Below are 21,329 nucleotides of genomic sequence, written 5' to 3' on the forward strand. Positions count from 1 at the left end.
CGCCACTAAGTAGTGGTCCGAGTCAATGTCCGCACCTCGGTAGGTGCGTATGTTTGTCTTCCCTTCCGATTTGAGCGTTCATATCCCCGATGACGATCTTGATGTCCCGCTGCGAGCAGCCGTCGTAGACGTCCTCCAGCTGCGTAAAGAAGGCTTCCTTTTCACCATCGGGTCTTCCTTCATGTGGGCAGTACACATTGATGATGGAGTAATTGTAGAACCGGCCTTTAATTCTCAATACACACATCCTGTCGCTGATCGCCTGCCACTTGATCACACGACTTTGCATCTTGTCCAACACAATGAAGCCGGTACCCCGCTAATTTGTTGTGCCGCCGCTCTGGTAGTACTGGACCCTGCGGTCACACATCCTCCGTACAGTTTCTCTTTTCCGACAAAGTTCCTGCAGCGTTATGATGCCGAAGTGACGGGGTTCCAACTGATCCAGTAGGATCCTGTCACCACCCGGGATGTTCAGCGATCTACAATTCCATGTTCCGAGCTTCCAATCAATGTCCTTTTTTCGTCGCCTAGGTCGTTGCCGATTGATCCGATCCGTTTCCTCTTCTTGATTATTCGTAGTAAAGTGTTTTTGCCATGCTACCTTACTAAGGTGGCGATGGCTAGTCTCGCGACGGGGCTGCCGTCTTAGATTTAGCTGGCGAGACACCACTCCGGGTCAGACGCTGTTGTACGCCGCCCCTAACATGGGGAAACAGCCTCGTACTTTTCCCCTTACCAGTCAGCATACGACTAAAATTTTCACCGGGGGTTGGTCACCCGATCTCCGCTAAGGTTACTCGTATTCCGGTCGGCACCTCGTTGGGAAAGGAGTAGCTGGACAGAGGTGAATGACCACAATAGGGTCTCAAGTGACACGTGTCCAACCATTTACCAACCATTGTTTGGGATTCAATAGTTTTTGTTGTTATGGTGGTTTAGAAGCTACAGAGGTCTGATTTTTTTTGTTCTCGCTTATTTTCCGTCGGTTTATTTCCGCCACTGTTGTTTGTGGGTGGGTTGATTTCCGATTGGTGTAGGTCCCAGTTGAGGTTGTAGGTTGATTGTTGTGTACACCCTTGGGACACCCGTATGCGACCGTGATCGGTTGGAGACTGATCTCACCGTCATTGGTGAATCGCGCGATAATTCTTCTCGGTGATATAGGTCGATAAAACGATATCGATCTGCACTCCGACAGCATCCTGGACTGTGTAGAGTAGAACTGTGGCTGCATACGTTGCATAGTACCTTCCTATATCCACATCCACCCTGAAGTGACAGGAACTTCTGAAATAAATAAACAAAGACCTTTTCTTGCATTGGATGGAGATACTTAGCCGTGATTGTTCTAATTGCTTGTCATGTGAGCCGAATTTTCGGTTTTTGTAGAAGGTTAGATTGCAGAGGCCGTTGCAGATACCCAGTTGCAGCTTTTAGAAGGTTCTACCTTGCAGTTGAGACAAGTATTCTATCCGCCAACGCTTCCACAAGTACTGAAGCTGCTGTTGTATGAGTTGCCAACGACTCAAGCGATTGAGTTTCACGTCCACTAACTCTATGTGCACTGCCTTGCGACGTATGCTTTGATCGGGGGTCGCTTCCGCCCATCGTGAAAATTCACGGGTCCAAAATAGTCCACACCGGTTTTGGAGAATGGCCTAGCTACTGTTACGTGCACAGTTGTTGTTTTAGTAACGTTGGTTTTGCTCTAAAGCATCGCTAACATTGGTCGACCACCTTTCTAGCTGTTTTTCTTTCGCCCAGTGGCCAGGATCGTGACCGAATTGTGCTGAGAAGCAGCTGAGGGCCTGCATGCAATAATGTTTCGTGATAGTGTCTAAAAAGTATGGTAGTAAGTTCATGTAAGTTGGGTGTCTTCTGTCATAAGTCTCTTGCGAGTGCACTGACCTTCCACCTACTTGTAAAACTCCGTTTCAATCAATCGTAGGATCAAACCAACGTAAATTGGACTTGCGAGAAACTGCCTTGTGGTTAGTTAACGCCTTTAATTCTTCCGTAGACGTTTCTTATTGGATTCGCTGAATTATAACCGCCTCTGCCATCCTGAGTTTTACAGTAGCGGGAAATCTATTTGGCTTTGAATTGACCCTTTTTACATAAATTGCTATCAAACGTAACCAATATGGAGATATCATCTAACTACTCAGAGCTGTGCAAAAAATCTTCGTATGTCTCGCAGATTTTGCACGTCACCAATATTTGAGAGGAGTAAGAGACGAACGAAAGAGAGATTTTCTGTCTGAGAGACAGAGATCAGGTGCTACTCGTTTCTTTGCGAGCAAAGCACACGTCGTTGGGAGACTGTATATTAATTTCTAAAGAGACTAGTAATGCGCTATTCCCATTGCCTCCGGGCCGTGTCCGTGTTCTCTCCGGGATTTTTATGCATTCACACTGCTCCCGATCGCATCTACTCGAGTGCCTTCCGTGCACTCTCCGGGCAACACAAAATATCGTCGGCAATGATATTTTTTCTCTCGCACGGCGGCAACTCGGCGCTGCCCCGGTCTCGGTACCGACGATATTTCATGTTGCTCGGAGAGTGCACGGAAGGCAATCCGGTAGATGCGTGTATGTTGTAGAGACATTTTTCGCGTGGAGTCATCAACATTTCTCAGCCAGAGCACGGCGCAGGCACGGTTCAAACACGAAGCAGTGTGAATGCGTGGAAATCCCGGAGAAAACACGGACACGGCCTGGAGGCAATAGGAATAGTGCTCAAAGAATACTGCGACATGAGAACTGCACTTTCTCGTCTCTTTGGAAACGAATATACAGTGCGATCCGAGCTGCTCTTACTCGTCTTTTTAGGAATTAAAATGTGCAGTCTCTCAACGCACAGCGGCAGGTCTCTGAAGAAAAGTCGTAAAAAAACCTAAAATACTGGATCCGTCAGCTGAATTATTTCTGGGAATTTCTATTCCGAATCACCCTTGTCGAAGCCTGACCTACCCCGAGTACTGCAATCAGTGCAGTAAAATTTCGTGTCACTCATTTGAAAATGTTAAATATAAGCGAATCGGTAAATCCTAGCAACCATCCCTTCAACGTGATGTTCACTCATAGAAACCTTGATTTGACAGGCTAAATTAATTCATTCAGCAACAGCAGCAACACGCCTACTCTTATCAACTCATTCGAGTGACCACACTTTTTTTTTCGAGATATCGCACAATCTCAGCAACCATTTTATTTCCTGTAGGTTGAAATCAGCAGCATTTCATTTGAGTCCGGCATTTGTGTTTCAGTTGATTTTCGCGAGTGGAAAAGGTTGTAATATGTATTCCAGGATGGACACGTGGAATGTGTCTGGCCCCTAAGTGGTATCCGCGTATCCCTTGGCGATACCCCTTGAAGACTTTAAAGTACTCCCTTGGGTACACGTACCCCCGGTTGAGACCCGCTGGTCTGGCAGAATCTCTTGCTCCCTGTATTCTAACTGCATGTTGTTGATCATTTTCCGTAGTTCTGGTAGATGGTGCTCTTTCCGCCATATTCCGATGTCGATTTTCACGTTATTGCGCCGTCTTTGAAGCTCTCGATGTTGACTCTGCCATCTACTGAAGACGTCTTCTACGGTGTTGTTCAGTCTCCGTTTCTTTTGTTATTGTAGCTCTCTCCGCCATTTCTTAGAATCTTTTATCCCACTGTACCATAGATTCGGATGCTCTAGACGCTTCAACTTCTTCACGAAAAAAAAACTAAGTATTTTATTGTTGCCTTATTATACATACACACATACTAATTATCAATATAAATATAATATATACCTTAATGTTTATTTAACAGAATCGCTTCATCTACGTCTTTAATTTACAGGTACTACAGATTTTACTAACTTACAATGAACTCAAATTACACTGAAATTACAAAATAAATATCCTGAGCTCACCTCTGATAGTGAGAATCGATGCTTGCTATGTCTTCTCGTTATACTTTTTTGTGCAAATAATATCAATTTTATCCTCATGGTTTGCATGCATTTATAAATAATTTGAAGATAAGGATACTATCTTCACATTTTCCTCAAGTTTCGAACCACTTTTAATGCTGAAAAACAGCCCTCATCATACCAAACGTTCGGGCACCTCTTTTCGACCTTGGGGAGTCAACTCTGTCTAACATCAGGGAGTATTTGAATATTTTCTTCTGATTTTCACAGCGTTTCAGATACCAGAGGTCGCCATCTTGAATTTAAAAAAACGCGTTAGACACTCGTTGTCATTTTCTGAACATAGTTCTTTTTCTAGAAATATCTACATCATTTGAACATTTCATTCAGTTTTACACCGATTGGCAGAAAGCAGAAATCGCGAAACTGATTTCAAAATAACGTTTTAAAATAGTCAAGCATTCTTCTCTATTCAGGCAAGCTTTCTAGAAAATGTAAGTCGTCATGTGGGATTCAAAAATTGGCGCCGGACATGAATTTTTTTTTATTCTGGACGTCATCTCGATACCAAAAATATACATATTGCAGAGCATATATTTATTTATTTATTTATTTATTTTTTTAATTATAGTGACTTTAACCGTTAGTCATTCGTCACTTAGAGCATATAATTGTTTTTCGCGAAATTCTGAAACCAGGAGTCGCCATCTTGAATTCGGAAATGTCGTTGGACTCTTATTTCTGGTTTCTTAGGGTCATCTTGGTTCCGGAAATACCAATGTTAAAAGGTTTGTAAACGTTTTCCACAGTTTTATACGGCTTCCCAGAAATCGAAAGTCGCCATCTTTGTTTTAGAAAAACATCAGACATCATATCCTTAAACAACAAAGCTATCGTACTCATTCAAAAAGTTCCCATAATGCGCTGAAAGACCTGACTTTCTTATCAATTAAGACCCCCTCCCTCCTTGATAGTTGCCCCTCTCCGTTTACGACATAATGTTCTAGTCTTTTAAAATCAATTTCTGGCCTCCAGACATTACCAAAGGCCTGAAAATACATCGATCCATTCAAAAAGTTCTTATAATGCATGAAGAAACTAGATTTTCTCTAACAATTAACACCCCTTCCTCATCTGGAGGTTGTCCCTCCCTCCTCCCAATATTTCTTTGACCACTTTCTTTGTACAAAAAACACGTATGCCAAGATTGGTTGAAATCGGTTCAGGCATTCGAGAGTTATGCTGGAACGTACATCCATACATACTAGGGTGGGGAATCGTTATATGGAAAAAACGAAACTTGATAGCAGAAAGCCAGAACCAAGTTTTTTTTTGTTCTATTTTTGGCCCCAAACAATCCTGAATTTATTGGAAGTCGATTGGTTTTGTCTCCGCTTGGCACATTGCATTTTAAATTCATAGGAGATTTGTATGAAAAAACCAACTTTTTTGCATTTTCCATTCTAAAGAGCTCAACATGGCTCAAACCATAGGTTTCATGACTTCAAATGGTAGGTTTTTTGATGCCCAACAACTTGGCCGAAGACACTAAAGAGCTAGGGTTCGCCAAAAAAAAAAATCATTTTTTCTGCCAACACTGCCAGTGTACCGGCATCAGTCAGATTTCCATCAGAAGTAACCTCTGAAACACGTTGTAGATTCTATTTACGCCTAGAATATTGACCTAAATTTGTTTGCTTGGTCTAGCTGAGTGTATAAACTCGTTACGACAGGTTACTTCTGAAGGCAATTCTACTGACACCGGTACATTGGTAATGTTGGCAGAAAACAAGATTTTCTGCATTTAAATCGACATACTCAACTTTGAACAGCTACAGCTCTTTTTAGGGACATCCTAGCTCTTCAGTGTCTTCTGCAAAGTTGTTAGGCATCTAAAATACTATTCTTTAACATAATGTAGTGCATTATTAGAGCATTATTGAGCTTTCTAGAAAGGTAAATGCAAAAAAGTGGGTTTTCCCATATAAATTTTCATACAAATTTGAAATGCAATGCGCCAAGCGGAGACAAAACCAATCGACTCCCGGTAAGTTTAGGGTTGTGTGGGGCCCCAAAAGGAACCAAAAAAACTTGGCTCTAGAAAATCGATCACTTTTCCCCACATTAATACATACAAACAAAACTTGTCTTCTATATAAATAGGTTCATAGATTCATGGAATAGTCCAATTTCTTTTACAAAATTCTTAAATCCAATTCATCGAAATAGACACACTATAGCGCTTATTAACAGAATTGCAGAAATGTTCGCAGCTTTGCTCTCTAACGCCCAATTGAAAAGTTTATTTTTCAAGCGAATGCATAGTCTCTTCTCACAGAGAAAGAAAAAACGATCAAGTGTCATTTTACTCATTCACAGTCTGTGTGCGAAACACCGTGCTTGCAAAGTGTTCTGGTGTTCATTTCGTCATGACGAAGCCAGCGCTTTGACAGAGCATTTGACAACTTTTCTTTCCGATGTGGCAATACTAGCTGACCCAACCCTCTGGTGATGACCTGGCCCCTGGTGGGTACTCGCTGTGGTTGGCTTGGGCAAACAAATCTTCTCGTTCTACCTGTCTGCTTTTCTCATATGCGGGTCATGCAAGCTTTGAGGTTAGTATGCAGAAAGTGTGTGATTTGCTCTCAAATGTTGACTCAATTTCACTTTTCCGTATCACTGTGTATGTGAGTTTGTTCGTGTGCGTAACCCGTTGCTCAGATTCTTGTTCGAAGCTTGACCCAAATGTTTGGAATGTAATTGCAATACTCCTAGATCTGGTTAATGCTTACTGGGGCAGGTGCTAGCCAAGAATTTGCTACATTTTGAAGCCTCCAGGATGTTTTGTGTTTGCTTTGGAACGAGTGGCTTCCGGTAGATTCTTTGATGGACCTGACACCATGTTAGGATGATTTCCAAGCCTTACGAAACAATCTAATTGTCATTGTGTAGAAGAACATCAATCTGCTCGGTTTTTACGAGCATAATGTTTCGTCTGTCCTTTAGAGTGTCACACAAGACGGATGTTCAGGTTAGATTTGTAGGTTCTGGTTGTCAGACACTGAAAAAGTGTACTTTTTTTCGATAAAAAATTAGTTAAAGCTAACATTCGTTGGGGAAATATTTTGCCGTTGAACAAATTAACTACAGAATAACAAAACTTGGTTTATTTTTCAGATTGCCGCAAAAAATGATTTTTTTTTCACCAGTGAAAAACGAACCGAGGCCTACTTTTGATACTGCACCTGAATGCACCAAAAGGTGCAACCAAAGCTGCAAGTCCGGACGGACAGTGTAGGCATTTTTTTTCCTTTTTTGAATGCCTTCTTAGTTAAGCGTTTTTGCTTCTGGTTCTGGTGCTGATACTATGGAAGCTTGGCCGAAAAACGGTGCGTTTTTCCGACCCGGTATGATTTATGATTGTAATTGAATTTTCAATTATTTCACCCAACTTCGCGCTAGAACAGGTTCTGGGTTAGGTTTCTACCTGACTGGTACACTCTAAAGAGCGCAAATTTTAGAGCCGACGGTTTACAGTTGATAAATCGTTGAGGACAATCTGTGAAGTTTAGAATTCCTATATTCACATTGTAGTCAGCACCGGAATGGAACACTGAAAATTACCGTGATTTTCTATCTACAGAGCGGAACCACCAACAAAACGGTCCGATAGGTAATGGTCATACGGCAACCAATAATAATACCGCATTAAATATATAGAATTTGCTGGCGAATTTGAGGGATTGGTTTCGTGGTGCGGAAACTATTATGGCTTTGTTCGGTGCACCAAGAAACAAATGCCTGCTGCACACTAACGAATCGACCGGAAGAAGTCGTTTTGAGTCTGAGCAATTCCCATGCTTTTGCCTGCAACCTGACGCGAGGCGATACAAGTGTGCGGGTTCCTACATGTTTGAATGCAAATAATTCACCTGCGGTTGATGTAATTGTTCGGTTCATTTGTGTCATTATTTTGCAGGCTGTTTACGAAATCTACTGGAAGAACCACGTGTACCGCGAGTGGTGACATAGAAAAACGATATTTTCTCTGAATTTGTTTGTGAGTGTATGCGGAATTAAAATGAAATCGATTTATCGGAACCGAAACGGTGAGGTGGAAGATACAGGAAGATACTTTCATTCTTACATTCAACTTGAGTTATCTACCACCCTCGATTGATGCTGGTTTTTACCGATGCCGTGTTCGACTGTATGTACCCCCTCCCTACGATGCTTCCATTGCTTCAAATTTGGACACAAAAAAGAAAATTGCAGAGGAAACCGTATTTGTCCAGAATGTGCTGAATTGTTCCACGACAACACCCCTTGTGTTCACCTAAAGAAATGTATCTGCTGCCGCGGAGACCATAGCGCATGGTCTAAAGATTTTCCCATGTATGTGGATGAGGTAGAAATTCAACGGATTAAAGTAGCTGAACGAGTATCGGCGAAACAAGCCCGAGAGAAAAGACGACTTCAAGCTCCCTTGCCAGTTTTCACCACAATCAAACCGCATTTCAGTTTTGCCAGCGCAGTGGCATCTGGACAACAACCATCAACCACGATACCGATCACAGACAAGTACCAACGAACTCAATCGATGCCAGCTACTGAGTTACCCAAGACACAAACCGACCAAGTACGAAAGCAACGAAACGGACCCGAAACAAAAAGCGACGAGTCGAACAGAACCAAAGTAAATCCCAGAGCGAACTTCGAACCAAAGGATCAAACCAGAAAAAACAATCAGATGAGTACTCAAATAATAATTAACAATAATGAAAACAGTACGATTAACACAGAAAAAAATGATATCAGAACAGATAATACCAGTTTACAAAATCTTTCCCAAGTAGTTAAAATGTCAATATTTTCAGACCAAAGTGATGAATTCCTAGATTTAGATGATATTAAATTTATTTAAATATTTTTTCAGGATGCTTGGATCATTGTACCTTACTTTACTTTACTTTTTTGGCTAACGGACCGTTCACCGGTTCAGGGCCGAACGAATTAGAGATGTCCAGCTTCTTATGTCTTGTGCAGCCGTTCTCCAGTCTCCCCGTACACCAGCAGATCGTGCATCTTCTTCCACCGCGCACATCCACGGCGTGCGAGGCCTACCACGGAGTCGAAGGCCTCTTCCTGGTTCTCTACTGAAGATAGTTTTGGCGGCTCTCTCGTCAGGCATCCTGGCTACATGTCCAGCCCACTGCAGCCTGCCCCGCTGTATTACCTTCACTATATCAGCATGTTTGTATACCTGGTACAACTCGTGATTCATGCGTCTGCGCCACACTCCGTCTTCCAGTTTACCGCCAAGTATCGATCGCAGAACTTTACGCTCAAAAACTCCGAGCACTCGTCGATCAGCTTCCTTCAGCGTCCATGCTTCATGTCCGTAAAGGGCCACCGGGAGTATCAGCGTCAGCTAGTTTTGTGCGAGTTTGCAAACTACGGGACCTTAGCTGGTTACGCAGTCCGTAGAAAGCTCTGTTCGCAGCTGCAACTCGTTGTTTCACTTCACGGCTCACATCGTTGTCACATGTCACAAGCGTACCAAGATAAACGAACTCGTCAACCACTTCAAATCGTTCCCCATCTATCTCCACCTCAGCACCAACACCACGAGGACTCCCACGCTCTCTGCCAGCTACCATGTACTTCGTTTTGGCAGAGTTAATGACAAGTCCCAATCTCGCTGCTTCTCTCTTAAAAGGTACGAAGGCCTCCTCCACGGCCTTACGGTTGATACCGATGATATCGACGTCGTCCGCAAAGCCAAGAAGCATGTGAGATTTTGTGATGATCGTACCGTTTCTTTCGACGTTTGCTCTTCGTACTGCACCCTCAAGAGCAATGTTAAACAGTAGGTTGGAGAGCGCATCCCCCTGCTTCAGTCCATCCAACGTTACGAACGCGGCTGATGTCTCGCCAGCTATCCGCACGCACGATTTTGATCCCTCCAGTGTCATACGACTCAGCTTTATTAGTTTCGCAGGGAAACCGTGTTCCAGCATGATTTGCCACAGCTCGTTTCTTTTCACTGAGTCGTATGCCGCCCTGAAGTCCACAAAAAGATAGTGAGTCGATAAGTTGTACTCCCGGAACTTATCGAGGATCTGTCGCAGGGTGAAAATTTGATCCGTCGTGGAACGCCCTTGTCGGAAACCAGCCTGGTATTCGCCAACAGAAGATTCCGCTAGCGGTCTCAATCTGAAGAACAGGATACGGGAGAGCACTTTATATGCGGAGTTGAGCAACGTTATCCCTCGATAGTTGCCACAGTCCAATCGATGGCCCTTCTTATAGATAGGGCATATGAGGCCTTCCAACCAGTCGTTCGGCATTTGTTCGTCCGCCCAGATTCTTAGTATTATCTTGTGGACCGCATAGTACAGCCGCTCGCTTCCCGCTTTTAGAAGTTCGGCCGGGATACCGTCCTTCCCAGCGGCCTTGCCGTTTTTCAGCTCACTAATCGCCTTTTTCACCTCCTCCTGTGTTGGTGGCTCCACAGCTTGTTCGTCACTCATAATCGTCATCCTGTTCCTGCTCTGCTCATCCGGCTCCTCACCGTTTAATAGCGCCTGAAAATGCTCCTTCCACCTGGCTGCAACCGTCGGTTTATCAGTAAGCAGGTTGCCGTCCTTGTCATTACACATGACCGGCACCGGGAAATTCCTGCTTCTGACTCTGTTGACAGTTCTATAGAATCTCTGCACGTCGTTTTGAGCATAGCTGTCCTCTGCGCTGGCGAGCACCTGCTCCTCGTACTCGCGCTTCTTCCGACGGTGGGTTCTATTTTCAGCAGCTCTTGCCACCCTGTACCTCTCTCTGTTCTGACGCGTAGCCACAGTGAGCATGCGGCTCCTGGCACGGTTCTTCTCATCTGTCGCTCTCTGGCACTCGGCATCGAACCAGCCGTTAGGCTGCCTTCCACGCGTCGTACCTACCACCTCTCTCGCAGTTGTTTCGATGGCGCCGTGAATACTGCTCCACAGCCCATTTATGTCTTCCACTCCTTCCTCCTGCTGTTCTGCGATCCGTTGATCCAGCTCTCTGGCGTATTCTGCTGCCACGCCATCAGCTTTCAACCGCTGAATGTTGAAACGCGTCGTCCTCTCTGTGCGAGATTTCAGCACGTTCGACAACCGTGCGCGGATCTTACAAACGACGAGATAATGGTCAGAGTCAATGTTTGGTCCCCGAAAAGACCTAACATCAGTAACATCCGAAAAGTGCCGACCGTCAATCAGTACGTGATCGATCAGGGAGCAGGCTTCTCCATTTGGATGCCTCCAGGTGTGTTTCCGAATATTCAAACGTGGAAAATAGGAGCTACATATGGCCATTCCTCTGGCCGCGGCAAAGTTTATCAGCCTCAGGCCGTTTTCATTGGTTGACGAGTGGAGGCTATGCCTTCCAATGATCGGACGGAAGAATTCCTCCCTCCCAACCTGTGCATTTGCGTCTCCGATGACGACTTTTACGTCGTGTTTCGGGCACTCGTCATAGATTCGCTCAAGCTTGTCATAGAACTCATCTTTGACTTCATCGGATTTGTCGTTTGTCGGTGCGTAGGTGTTGATTAAACTGTAGTTGAAGAATTTGCCCTTAATCCTCAACACGCATATACGGTCATCTACGGGCCTCCACCGGATGACTCTTGTTTTCTGATTTCCCAGCACTACGAAACCGACGCCCCGTTCCGCTGCTTTGCCGCCACTGTAGTAGATGTGGTACTTGAAAGAAGTGCATGCAATAGGGTCTACTGCACGGAATTCTCTTTCTCCGGAATTTGGCCACCGAACCTCCTGAATCGCTGCGATTTCGACTCCCTGCCGCTGTAGTTCTCGAGCAAGCAAGCCAGCCCGCGCCGGTTCATTGAGAGATCGAAAGTTCCAAGTACCCAATTTCCAATCGTTTACCTTAATCTTTTTCCGTGTTCGTAGCCTCGGTCTTTGCCGATTGATCCGTTCCGTATTTCTAAAATCGTTGTTCGTGGTTGATGAAAGGTTTCGGTATGCTACCTTACCAGAGTCCCGATACCTACATCCTGCTGATGGGGCTGCCATCTTAGGTGTAGCTGGCGGGATACAGCATTCCATAATTCAGCCGCCCGCTCCGGGTCAGACGCTGTTGTACGCCGCCCCTATGGGGATACAGCCGCGTACGACCCCCTTCCCAGTCAGCATACGACCATAGTTTCCACCGGGGTTGGTTACCCGATCTCCGCTAAGGTTACTCGTATTCCGGTCGGCACCACGTGGAGGTTGGGATAGGAGTTGCTGGACAGAGGTGAATGGCCACATTAGGGTCTCAAGTTACACGTGTCCAGCCATTTGCCAACCGGATCATTGAACCACCCTTCCCAATTACCTATGGACCCTTGCATTATCTAGTGGAATTGTAATGGATTCTACCAGCACTTCAATGAGCTAAAACTTCTCATGAACGATTTAAATCCGTATTTGATCTGTATTCAAGAATCCCATTTCGACCATCGTAAGATTCCAACACTAAAAAAATTCAAAATTTTTTATGAAATCGACCAGTTCCACTTACGAGCGTCAGGTGGAGTGGCAATATGCGTTCAGGAGGGTTTTCATGTCAGGAAAAATAGAATTACAAACAGATTTACAAGCAGTGGCTGTAACTGTTTATTATCCAGTAGAGTTCACGTTATGCAACCTATATTTACCACCAAGTCTACAAGTTTCTAGACAAGAGTTAGAACAGCTATTTAGTCAACTTCCCTCACCATTCCTATTCCTATTCCAATTAATTATTATCAATTAATTAATTTAATCAATGATTTGAATATGAATCTTTTCAACGACTAGATAGCTACTCATTATAGCCTAACAAATAATACATTTTCTGCTATTGATTTGACCTTGGGTTGCCCCTCACTTTTCTCTGTGTTCGATTGGAAAGTTCACGTTGACCTGTGCTCTAGTGACCATTTCCCGATTATTCTTACTGCACTCAGTCGTAATCTGAGTTTTTCGAAAAGAAGTCGTTGGGTTACAAACGCAGCTGATTGGAAAAACTACCAAGATCTCATAACTCAAAATATTAATACTAACAAGCCCGAACGGTCCCAAGAGCAAATTGAGCAAAGTTCTCTCGATCCTTGATTAATGCAGCAAATGAAACAATACCAAAAACATCTTTTGCCGTTACAAAGCTTGGTGGAACTCTGAAATTTCAGAGTGTATCAAAAAAAGAAAATAGGGCTTTGCGAAGATACAACCGAATAATGACCACAGACAATGAATGTGCATATAAAAAAGCAAAGGCGAAGGCAAGACGGCTGATGAGACAATCACAGCGAAAGTCATGGCAAGAATTTGTACCAACGATATCGTTCAACACTTCACCCAAGAAGATTTGGGCCAAAATTCATAAAATTAACGGAAAAGTGATAAATAATTTCGTGGTAGCGTTAAAAATCAATGATCAACTGATCACCTCACCAGATTTGATTACCCAACAGTTAGGAAAGTCATTTGAACAATTGTCGAGTACTACAAACTATTCTGAAGGTTTTCTTGAACATAAAGCATTAGTTGAAAGTCTAGAAATATCATTCGATGAACATGAGTCAAGTGAATTAAATAAGCCATTCAGTTTTACAGAGCTTGAGTTGGCTTTAAAGAGTTGTAAAGGATCATCAACAGGACCAGATGATATTCATTACCACATGCTAAAAAACCTTCCAGCTGATGGGCTATATTATCTTTTGGAAATCTATAATAAAATTTGGCAGCAGGGTTTTTTTCCTGACCAGTGGAGAGATTCAATTATAATCCCGATCCAAAAACCTGACAAAAGCCCATTAAATCCGCTTAACTACCGAACCGAACTACCGTAAACCGAAGACTGTTGTGGTTTCTTGAATCAAAAAACATCATAGATAAAAATCAATAGGGCTTTCGAAAATACCGAAGCACAACCGACAATTTAACAACCCTTGAATCAGATATACAAGAAGCGTTTTCGAATAAAGAACACCTTGTGTGCATATTTTTGGATTTAGAAACACTTTCTGAACTCGGAGTTCGCGGAAATATGTTACATTTTATCGATAACTTTCTAAAAGATCGTATTTTTCGTGTCCTTAATGGAACCAATTACTCAGCAACATTTACCCAGGAAAATGGAATCCCTCAAGGGTCTGTTTTGAGTGTGACTTTATTCTTAACAGCTGTTAATTCAATACAACAAGTGTTTCCACCCACTGTAAAACGTATTGGTTTTGCTGATGATTTTGTTGCGTACGCGAGTGGAAAATCTTGGTCTATAATCCAAAAAAAAGCTCCAATCAACTATGCATAATCTAGAGAACTGGATTCTCCCCAGCGAAGACCAAAGTAATGCATTTTTGTAAACGCATCAATTGCAACATAAACCCGAACATAACACTTTTCAACCAACAAATCGAAGTAGTGGAGTCTCACAGATTTTTAGGATTGATTTTTAACCGGAAGCTCAGTTGAAACATGCATTTGAAAAAACTTAAATGTAACGCATCGCATTCGCTGAAAATTATTCCCACACAGATTGGGGCTCTGATAGGAAGTCATTAATAATCCTTTATAAGTCTCTTGTACTGTCCAGAATTGATTATGGATCAATAGTGTATGCAACTGCAAGACAGAGAACATTGAAACAACTGGACCCAGTACACCATTTGGGATTACGTTTGGTTACCGGAGCGTTTAGGACTAGCCCGACTGCGAGTATCCTTGCTGAAACTGGTATGATACCTTTGAGCTATCGCAGAGATCTCCAATTACTGAAATATACAACAAAAGTACTATCAATCGAAAGTCATCCACTGCGAAAACAGCTCGTTAATCAACTGACAAAACGAAACTCAAACACACAAAATTAACAAATCTTTCGCTATTAGAGTTAAAGAGTGTCACGATAAATACCAGCTACGTCTAACAAACATTTTAAATCTATCGTATCACAAATACCCACCATGGAGCGATAAACCAATCAGAGTTGATAAATCATTGACCATTTGGTCGAAAAAACATTCGCCTATGATTTTACAAAAAGAGTTCAAAAAAATATCTGAAATTTATTATGATCACTGCTTCATCTATACAGATGGTTTTAAAAATGAAACCACTGTAGGATGTGCTGTGTTTTCAGAAGAATATGTAAGCCAGAAACGTCTGTTATCAACTACATCAATTTATACTGCGGAATTGCAAGCGATTCTTGACGCTGTAAAATTCGTAAGTAAAGATGACAAATATTTTAAATACCTAATTCTATCCGACTCCCTGAGTAGCTTGGAAGATCTAGAAAACATTTACAATGACCACCCATTAGTAGTGAGACTTAACAATTAATTTGTCATCAATAATCACTCCAAGATACTTTATTTCGTTTACGCGATCAATCGTCTCACCATCAATTGCAATATTTACGTCTGGTCTGGAGTTGGCAGAAGCAATGATTAAGTACAGTCCCTCTACAATTATGGGTCAGTCAACGTGTTGTCTGAATGTTCAAAAATGGATATGAAATCGGAAAAATTATCAACTACGAATGTTTTACTATCTATCTCTGTGTTCTGATGCGTACTTTCGATCAACAATTAGTTTCACTGCAGTTGATGCGTGTAAATCGGTTGGGAAGAAAAATATCACTTACATAGCAAAATACACAATTATGGGTCATTTTTAGCATTCGAAATCATTTAGTCTATAAAATCGTCAAAATACATAACGCAAGTTATTTTACTGTTGTAAAAGCTTGATAACAAGTTATTTTATTCAGTCTTGATGCATTATCATGTGAAAGTAATAAAAACTGCCAAAATATGGACTGACCCACAATTGTGCACCGCACAATGTAACATTACTACAATTATGGGTCACTTCACTTATTGCACCCAGCAGAATTATAGTTTTGAGTGACATTTTCAACTTTAAATCATTTTAATCGTATAAATGAGGTTACAAGTAAGTTACAAAAAATACCACTGCTAATGAAAATTATTCTGTTTCGTGAGAATAGACGTATTTGCGTAAAAGTGACCCAGAATTGTAGCTTACCCATAACTGTGGAGGCACTGTACTTAGTTTTACTAATAATCAATTAGTATAGTTCAAATTAGTTTAAGATCTTGATTCAAAAGTGCCACAACGTCGTTAGGATTCTTAGCCGCAATGAACAGAACAGTATCATCAGCAAATAAATTGATATCGCAAAACCGTAGAACTCGCTTCATGTCATCAATACAAATAATGAACAAAATGGGCCCTAAAACACTTCCTTGCGGTACAGCAAGTGTATTAGCAATGGAATCCAATTCAGAATCATTAAAACGAGTCTTCTGAGTTCTAGCACACAAATAGCTTTCGAACCATTTGTATGCTGTCCCTACGATACCAAAGCGCTCCAATGTTTGTAACAATAAGGGCCTAGAAATTGTTTCAAAAGTGCGTTCTAGATCCAAAAACACCGCAAAAATAGTTTCTTTAGCCTCGATTTTTTTTTTCATTTTGCCAGAGTCACACGGTTCGCCGTTCTCTTTAAACAAGTGCGTCGATTTGCTCTCTAGTGGGAGAGTAGTTGGTGTGGCAGTGCAAAAAATTCACCTACAGACTGGTGATTCTCTGAGGAGAATAGACAAGTATGTTTACAACGAATGTGCAGAAGCTCTTAACTGTGCAATGACAGCGTGGTTTTTTAATCCGCCAGCAACGCCGGACATGCGTGGAATATGGGAGCGAATGATGCGGTCGGTGAAGGAGAGCATGGAAGCGTTGGACGATGGGCGATCCCTTACGGATGAATTGCTTAGCGGAGACTGAAGACATGATCAACTCTCGACCGTTGACGTACATGCCTCAGCCAATGGAGAAGCGATTACCCCGAACCGTTTTCTCAGAGGAACAGTAACGGTAGCTGATCAGAGAGTAGATCGTTCCGTCAATGCTGCCGAAGCCCTGCGAGACGCCTGCAAGAGGTCCCAGGACTTGGCCAACAACGCTTGTTGGAATATTTACCAACCATAAATAGTAGAGTAAAAAAAAAAATAACTGCAACCAGAAATGATACAAATAATTAATTTTAACTGAATCTTTGTTTAAAATAACTTGAATAAATTGTAACTCTAGTTTGACCTGTGCTACAAAAACACTGCTGTGAAAATTTGACTTCAACGTTCCTATCCGAACACAACCATTCGTTGCTGTTTACAATGATTTGAGTATAAATATCTTTTATTGCTATGATCCCGCACCTTTGAGTTGTCATCTTGAATCGCACCTTTGGTAGGTAACTATAGACCATTTTTCGAACTGACAGGTGTCACGGATCCTGCTGATATTGATGCTGCTTCTACGTGCGTTATGTCAGCGGTTCCGAGTTTTCTGTCAAAGTTTCATTCATGAATTGAGTGCAGAAACGTCTCGTAAAATGGTCTATAACCCATTACGGTAATAATATACGAAATCATAGTAGCCAAGTTTATTTGTTTACATCAGCGGTTCTCAACCTGGGGTACGCGTACCCCTGGGGGTACTCGAAGGCCTTCAGGGGGTACACGAAAGAAAAATCAGCAATGGCGGACAAAGCCATTTTTTTCTAAAATACTTCATTTGTTTTTCAATCTTGCTCTTAAAACATGACTGTAGCAATCAAACAAACCATAGTTCAATTTGAAACCTAAACAAGACTACCACAACATGATCTGCCACTACTCTCTCCGGCTCTGCGAAAACATTCTAAGCCAGGGGGTACAATCGATATGAAAAATATCGTCAAGGGGTACGCGAACAAAAAAAGGTTGAGATCCGCTGGTTTACATCATAGAACCAGTGCTTTGTAAAGGATCGCAAGTTGACTGTTAAAACACGAATGCGATCGCCTTCCGCAGTCAACTTGTCTGCTCGGCATAGTACAGCGATCGCCCGGAGAAAGAGCAGTCAAAGTGGAATTGAACATTTTTTTAGTTCCTAGGTGGCGGTCCTTCGCTATAGCAGCGCTCGTTTATTTCGTTCAATCTTTCATTATGTATACGTTCAAGGCACAAAGTGAATAGGGCAGTTGGTACCATTTCAACAGCTTCGCTGAGTTGCGGGACAGCGAAGACGGCACCGAAGGCGGGAAGTTAAGAATGAAATAATTTTCGGTCGCTTGCGCGGCAATTAACACATGTGATTTGCTATTTCCTAATTGTGTGCTATGCATCTGAGGTGGATGGCCTTTGAAGGTGTAAAAGAAATCATATTTTCTAATCAATATTTTGTACTGTAAAACGGGGTATCATTGATCAGCGGGGTAACATTGATCAGTTTTACTCTTCTCATGAATAGTTGAAATAAAACTGCCCCGTGATTACTTTTGCTAAATTTGAGTAAAACATCTTAGTCTTGTGTCATTCGAGATCTGAACAATATTGCATTGTTTGAAATTTTTTATTGTTTTGATAACCAAATTTTAAAATCAATTTGATCGTTATATTTCCTACTCTCAGTAAGTGCCAAAAAAACACTTTATACTAGTCGAATATTAAACATTACGTATTCATTGACACGTTTTCCAGATCCGTTATCTAATTTTCTCAATCAACTAGGAAAAAATTTATGGAAATTTATTACATTTACAGTTAATTAATTTATATATGTTAAGAAAGTCCAGTTTTATGCTCTAACCAAGACATCATCCTGGCCTACGCCGTGTTTGGAAAGGCCTTGCATATATGATCAACATACGTTTTCTGCAACGATTGCAGACTTACTTTTACTTTTTTTACGCGGTTGGTTACGCGGTCCGCGTATAAAAAACCGCGTAATTTTAGAAAATCACTTGAAAAAACTCCATTCAATAATAAGATCCGATTAAAAATAATGGCACGTAAGTAAGTATAAACTTGAAAAATGATATAAAAATGGTAACGAAACACACAAAATAAGTTTTAGTGCTTCTAAAATGAAAATTCATTGAAGAACATGACAATAACTTTTTTATAATAATTTTGCAACATGTTTAAGCTTTCGTTTCTTAAACGGAAGTAAATCGCAACGACCCTGACTCGTATCGTTGTAAAATTATTAATGTATTTTTGTTTCTTCTCCCCGAATCAACGGAAATTGCCTGTTTTTTTGATAATAACAGCAAATATATTAAAAATATGCATTATTTAGATTAATAAAACAGAATATCTTATTGTCATGAACCATACGATTGATTTTTACTTTATTGCATTTACTTATACTAAACTTATTTCGCGTAAAAATAATCGTCACTGTGCTACAGAGAATTAGAACTTCTTGAGTGATCTAGTGTAGGTTGTAGATCTTGTTGAGTATAACATTCGCCCATACTAGAAATTTTACAAACACCCTCAAATTCTGAAGTTAGGGTCAAAATACAGTTTTTTGGACCTCAGCGCATATAATATTTTTTAACTCAGTCATTTATCAACCGATTTTTAATATTTAAACAGTTTTAAAAAGGGGACAAATAGAGCTTTCAAAATATATACTTGTTTTTACTAATATCAATAAAACATGTTGAGTTATTTGAGTTTAAATATAAGTTTTTAGATTTTTCAACGCAGTTTTTCGACTTAATTTGAAATTTGCCGTCTATTTTTTTAAGAAACATACCACAATTGTACTAAAATTTTGAAAGTATATTTACTTTCGAATCAAATGAAAGTAGTTTTGTGAAAATCGGTTGGTATTTGGCTTAGTTACATATTATTTTAGAAAACCAGTATTTTTGGTTTCTATCGCTACAAATGATAAAAAAAGCAAAAACTTTTGATGTGATTTAGTGTGGGTTATAGTTTTAGTCAAGTGTTACCTGCGCGTTTACTTGAAGTTTTTCAAAAAACCCCAAATTTTGGAAAGGCGAAAAATAGAAATTTTGATATACATAAATATGTTTAAAGAGTTTACCTATATGTGATGAATAGTTCTAAAATAAATAAGATGATTTATAATTAATAAAATAAGATGATTCATATTTTTTTTAAATTTTACCTATATGTGATAAATAGTATGTTACACTCAACAAGACCTATAACCTACACTAGGTCACTTCAGAAGTTCTTGCATTTTTTTTTCATTTGTAGCACAGTGTAATCCGCGTTATGTCAAAAAAACCGCGTAAAAATAATCCGCGTTATTGTAAAAAATCGCGTGAAAAAAGTCGCGTATAAAAATACGGCGTAAAAACAGTCCCCAGTGTACTCGCGAAAAAGTGAAAAAACTAATCAATGTTACCCCGTTTTACGGTATATACCTACCTTATTGCGTTGTTGCGAGCACGAATGGTGATTTTTCTTTAAATGCTGTTTATCAATATACTCCGATAACTTATTTTGATTTTTGAATTTCATAGATTCAAGTGCACTAATGCAGTGCAGACCCTGTAACAAAACGAGACGATCAAAAGAATTGGAATTTTGTATTAAAACGTAATTGTATTTGGATACGACGGCCATGTAGCATGTACCACTTTCACTCTATGAAAAAACAACGGATACAAAAGTTGCGAGCGATTTATTAAAAATATATATATTTAAAACTTGTTCCAACCACAAATCGTATTTCTGACAACAACGCGAATGTTAAGCATCATTTCGGAATTCTCTCGCTACGCCTCAAACGTAAGAATGCTTTAGACTGATTGACTGTTTTTTCGGTCGATCATGAACATAAACGAAAAACGGAATGGTAATGCAGACAGAACATTGTACGAAGTTTCCCGAACGGCCTTGAATACCGAGGCCGTGCTCCTTTTGCGGAAACAACGCATGCAGCCCGTTGCATATTCGTGAATGTTGAAGACTGATCGACTGTTTTTTCGGACGATCATGAACGCAAACGAAAAATGGTATGTGGATGCCGGTATGACGGACATGAAAGACAAAGCGGCGGTCCTTTTGCGGAAGCAAAGGTTGCACGCAGCTCGTTCCATATTCGTTCTGCTTTAAACCGTTCTTTGAAATTGAACATGCTGCAGATACAAGTTGAAAATGAGCGAAGGATCGCACAAAAAGGAAAGCATGTCACTGAACGAGAAAACGTTCAAGCGTCTTTTTAAAAAAGGATTTTTTAAAGCTCTGCATAGAACTACAGGAATAGATTATCTCACCGCATCTCTACAACCTCACTTTTCTGACAGCTAGTGGTAACTTTGTTTGCGTTTCGGATTTTATGCTTTTTGCTGCTGTTGTGGAAATGTTGGTCAACTTATGTATAGTTAGTGGCATAACATTTAAAGGGCATTTTGATCACAATTAAAATGATCTGCTATAATTGAGAACAAAACTGCATCACCCGAAGGTAAAAAAAGTTACCAGTAGCTGTCAAACTCAGGTGCGTGACATCACCGTGCGATGGTCTAAAAGCGGTGGTTGAAACAATAA

At 41.0% G+C, this 21,329-nt stretch overlaps 1 protein-coding gene across 1 annotated transcript in view; it reads right to left on the bottom strand.

The window, feature by feature from the left end:
• The window catches only part of LOC129729276 (uncharacterized), a 35,743-nt gene that overhangs the window by 923 nt on the left and 13,491 nt on the right, over positions 1-21,329 (bottom strand). Inside the window, exon 2 of the mRNA XM_055687788.1 lies at positions 20,205-20,327. Within this exon, the coding sequence (XP_055543763.1) occupies positions 20,205-20,327 (123 nt within the window). The remainder of the gene's footprint in view (positions 1-20,204; positions 20,328-21,329) is intronic.

Source organism: Wyeomyia smithii, chromosome 3 (assembly GCF_029784165.1).
Source record: "Wyeomyia smithii strain HCP4-BCI-WySm-NY-G18 chromosome 3, ASM2978416v1, whole genome shotgun sequence".
Taxonomy (NCBI): domain Eukaryota; kingdom Metazoa; phylum Arthropoda; class Insecta; order Diptera; family Culicidae; genus Wyeomyia; species Wyeomyia smithii.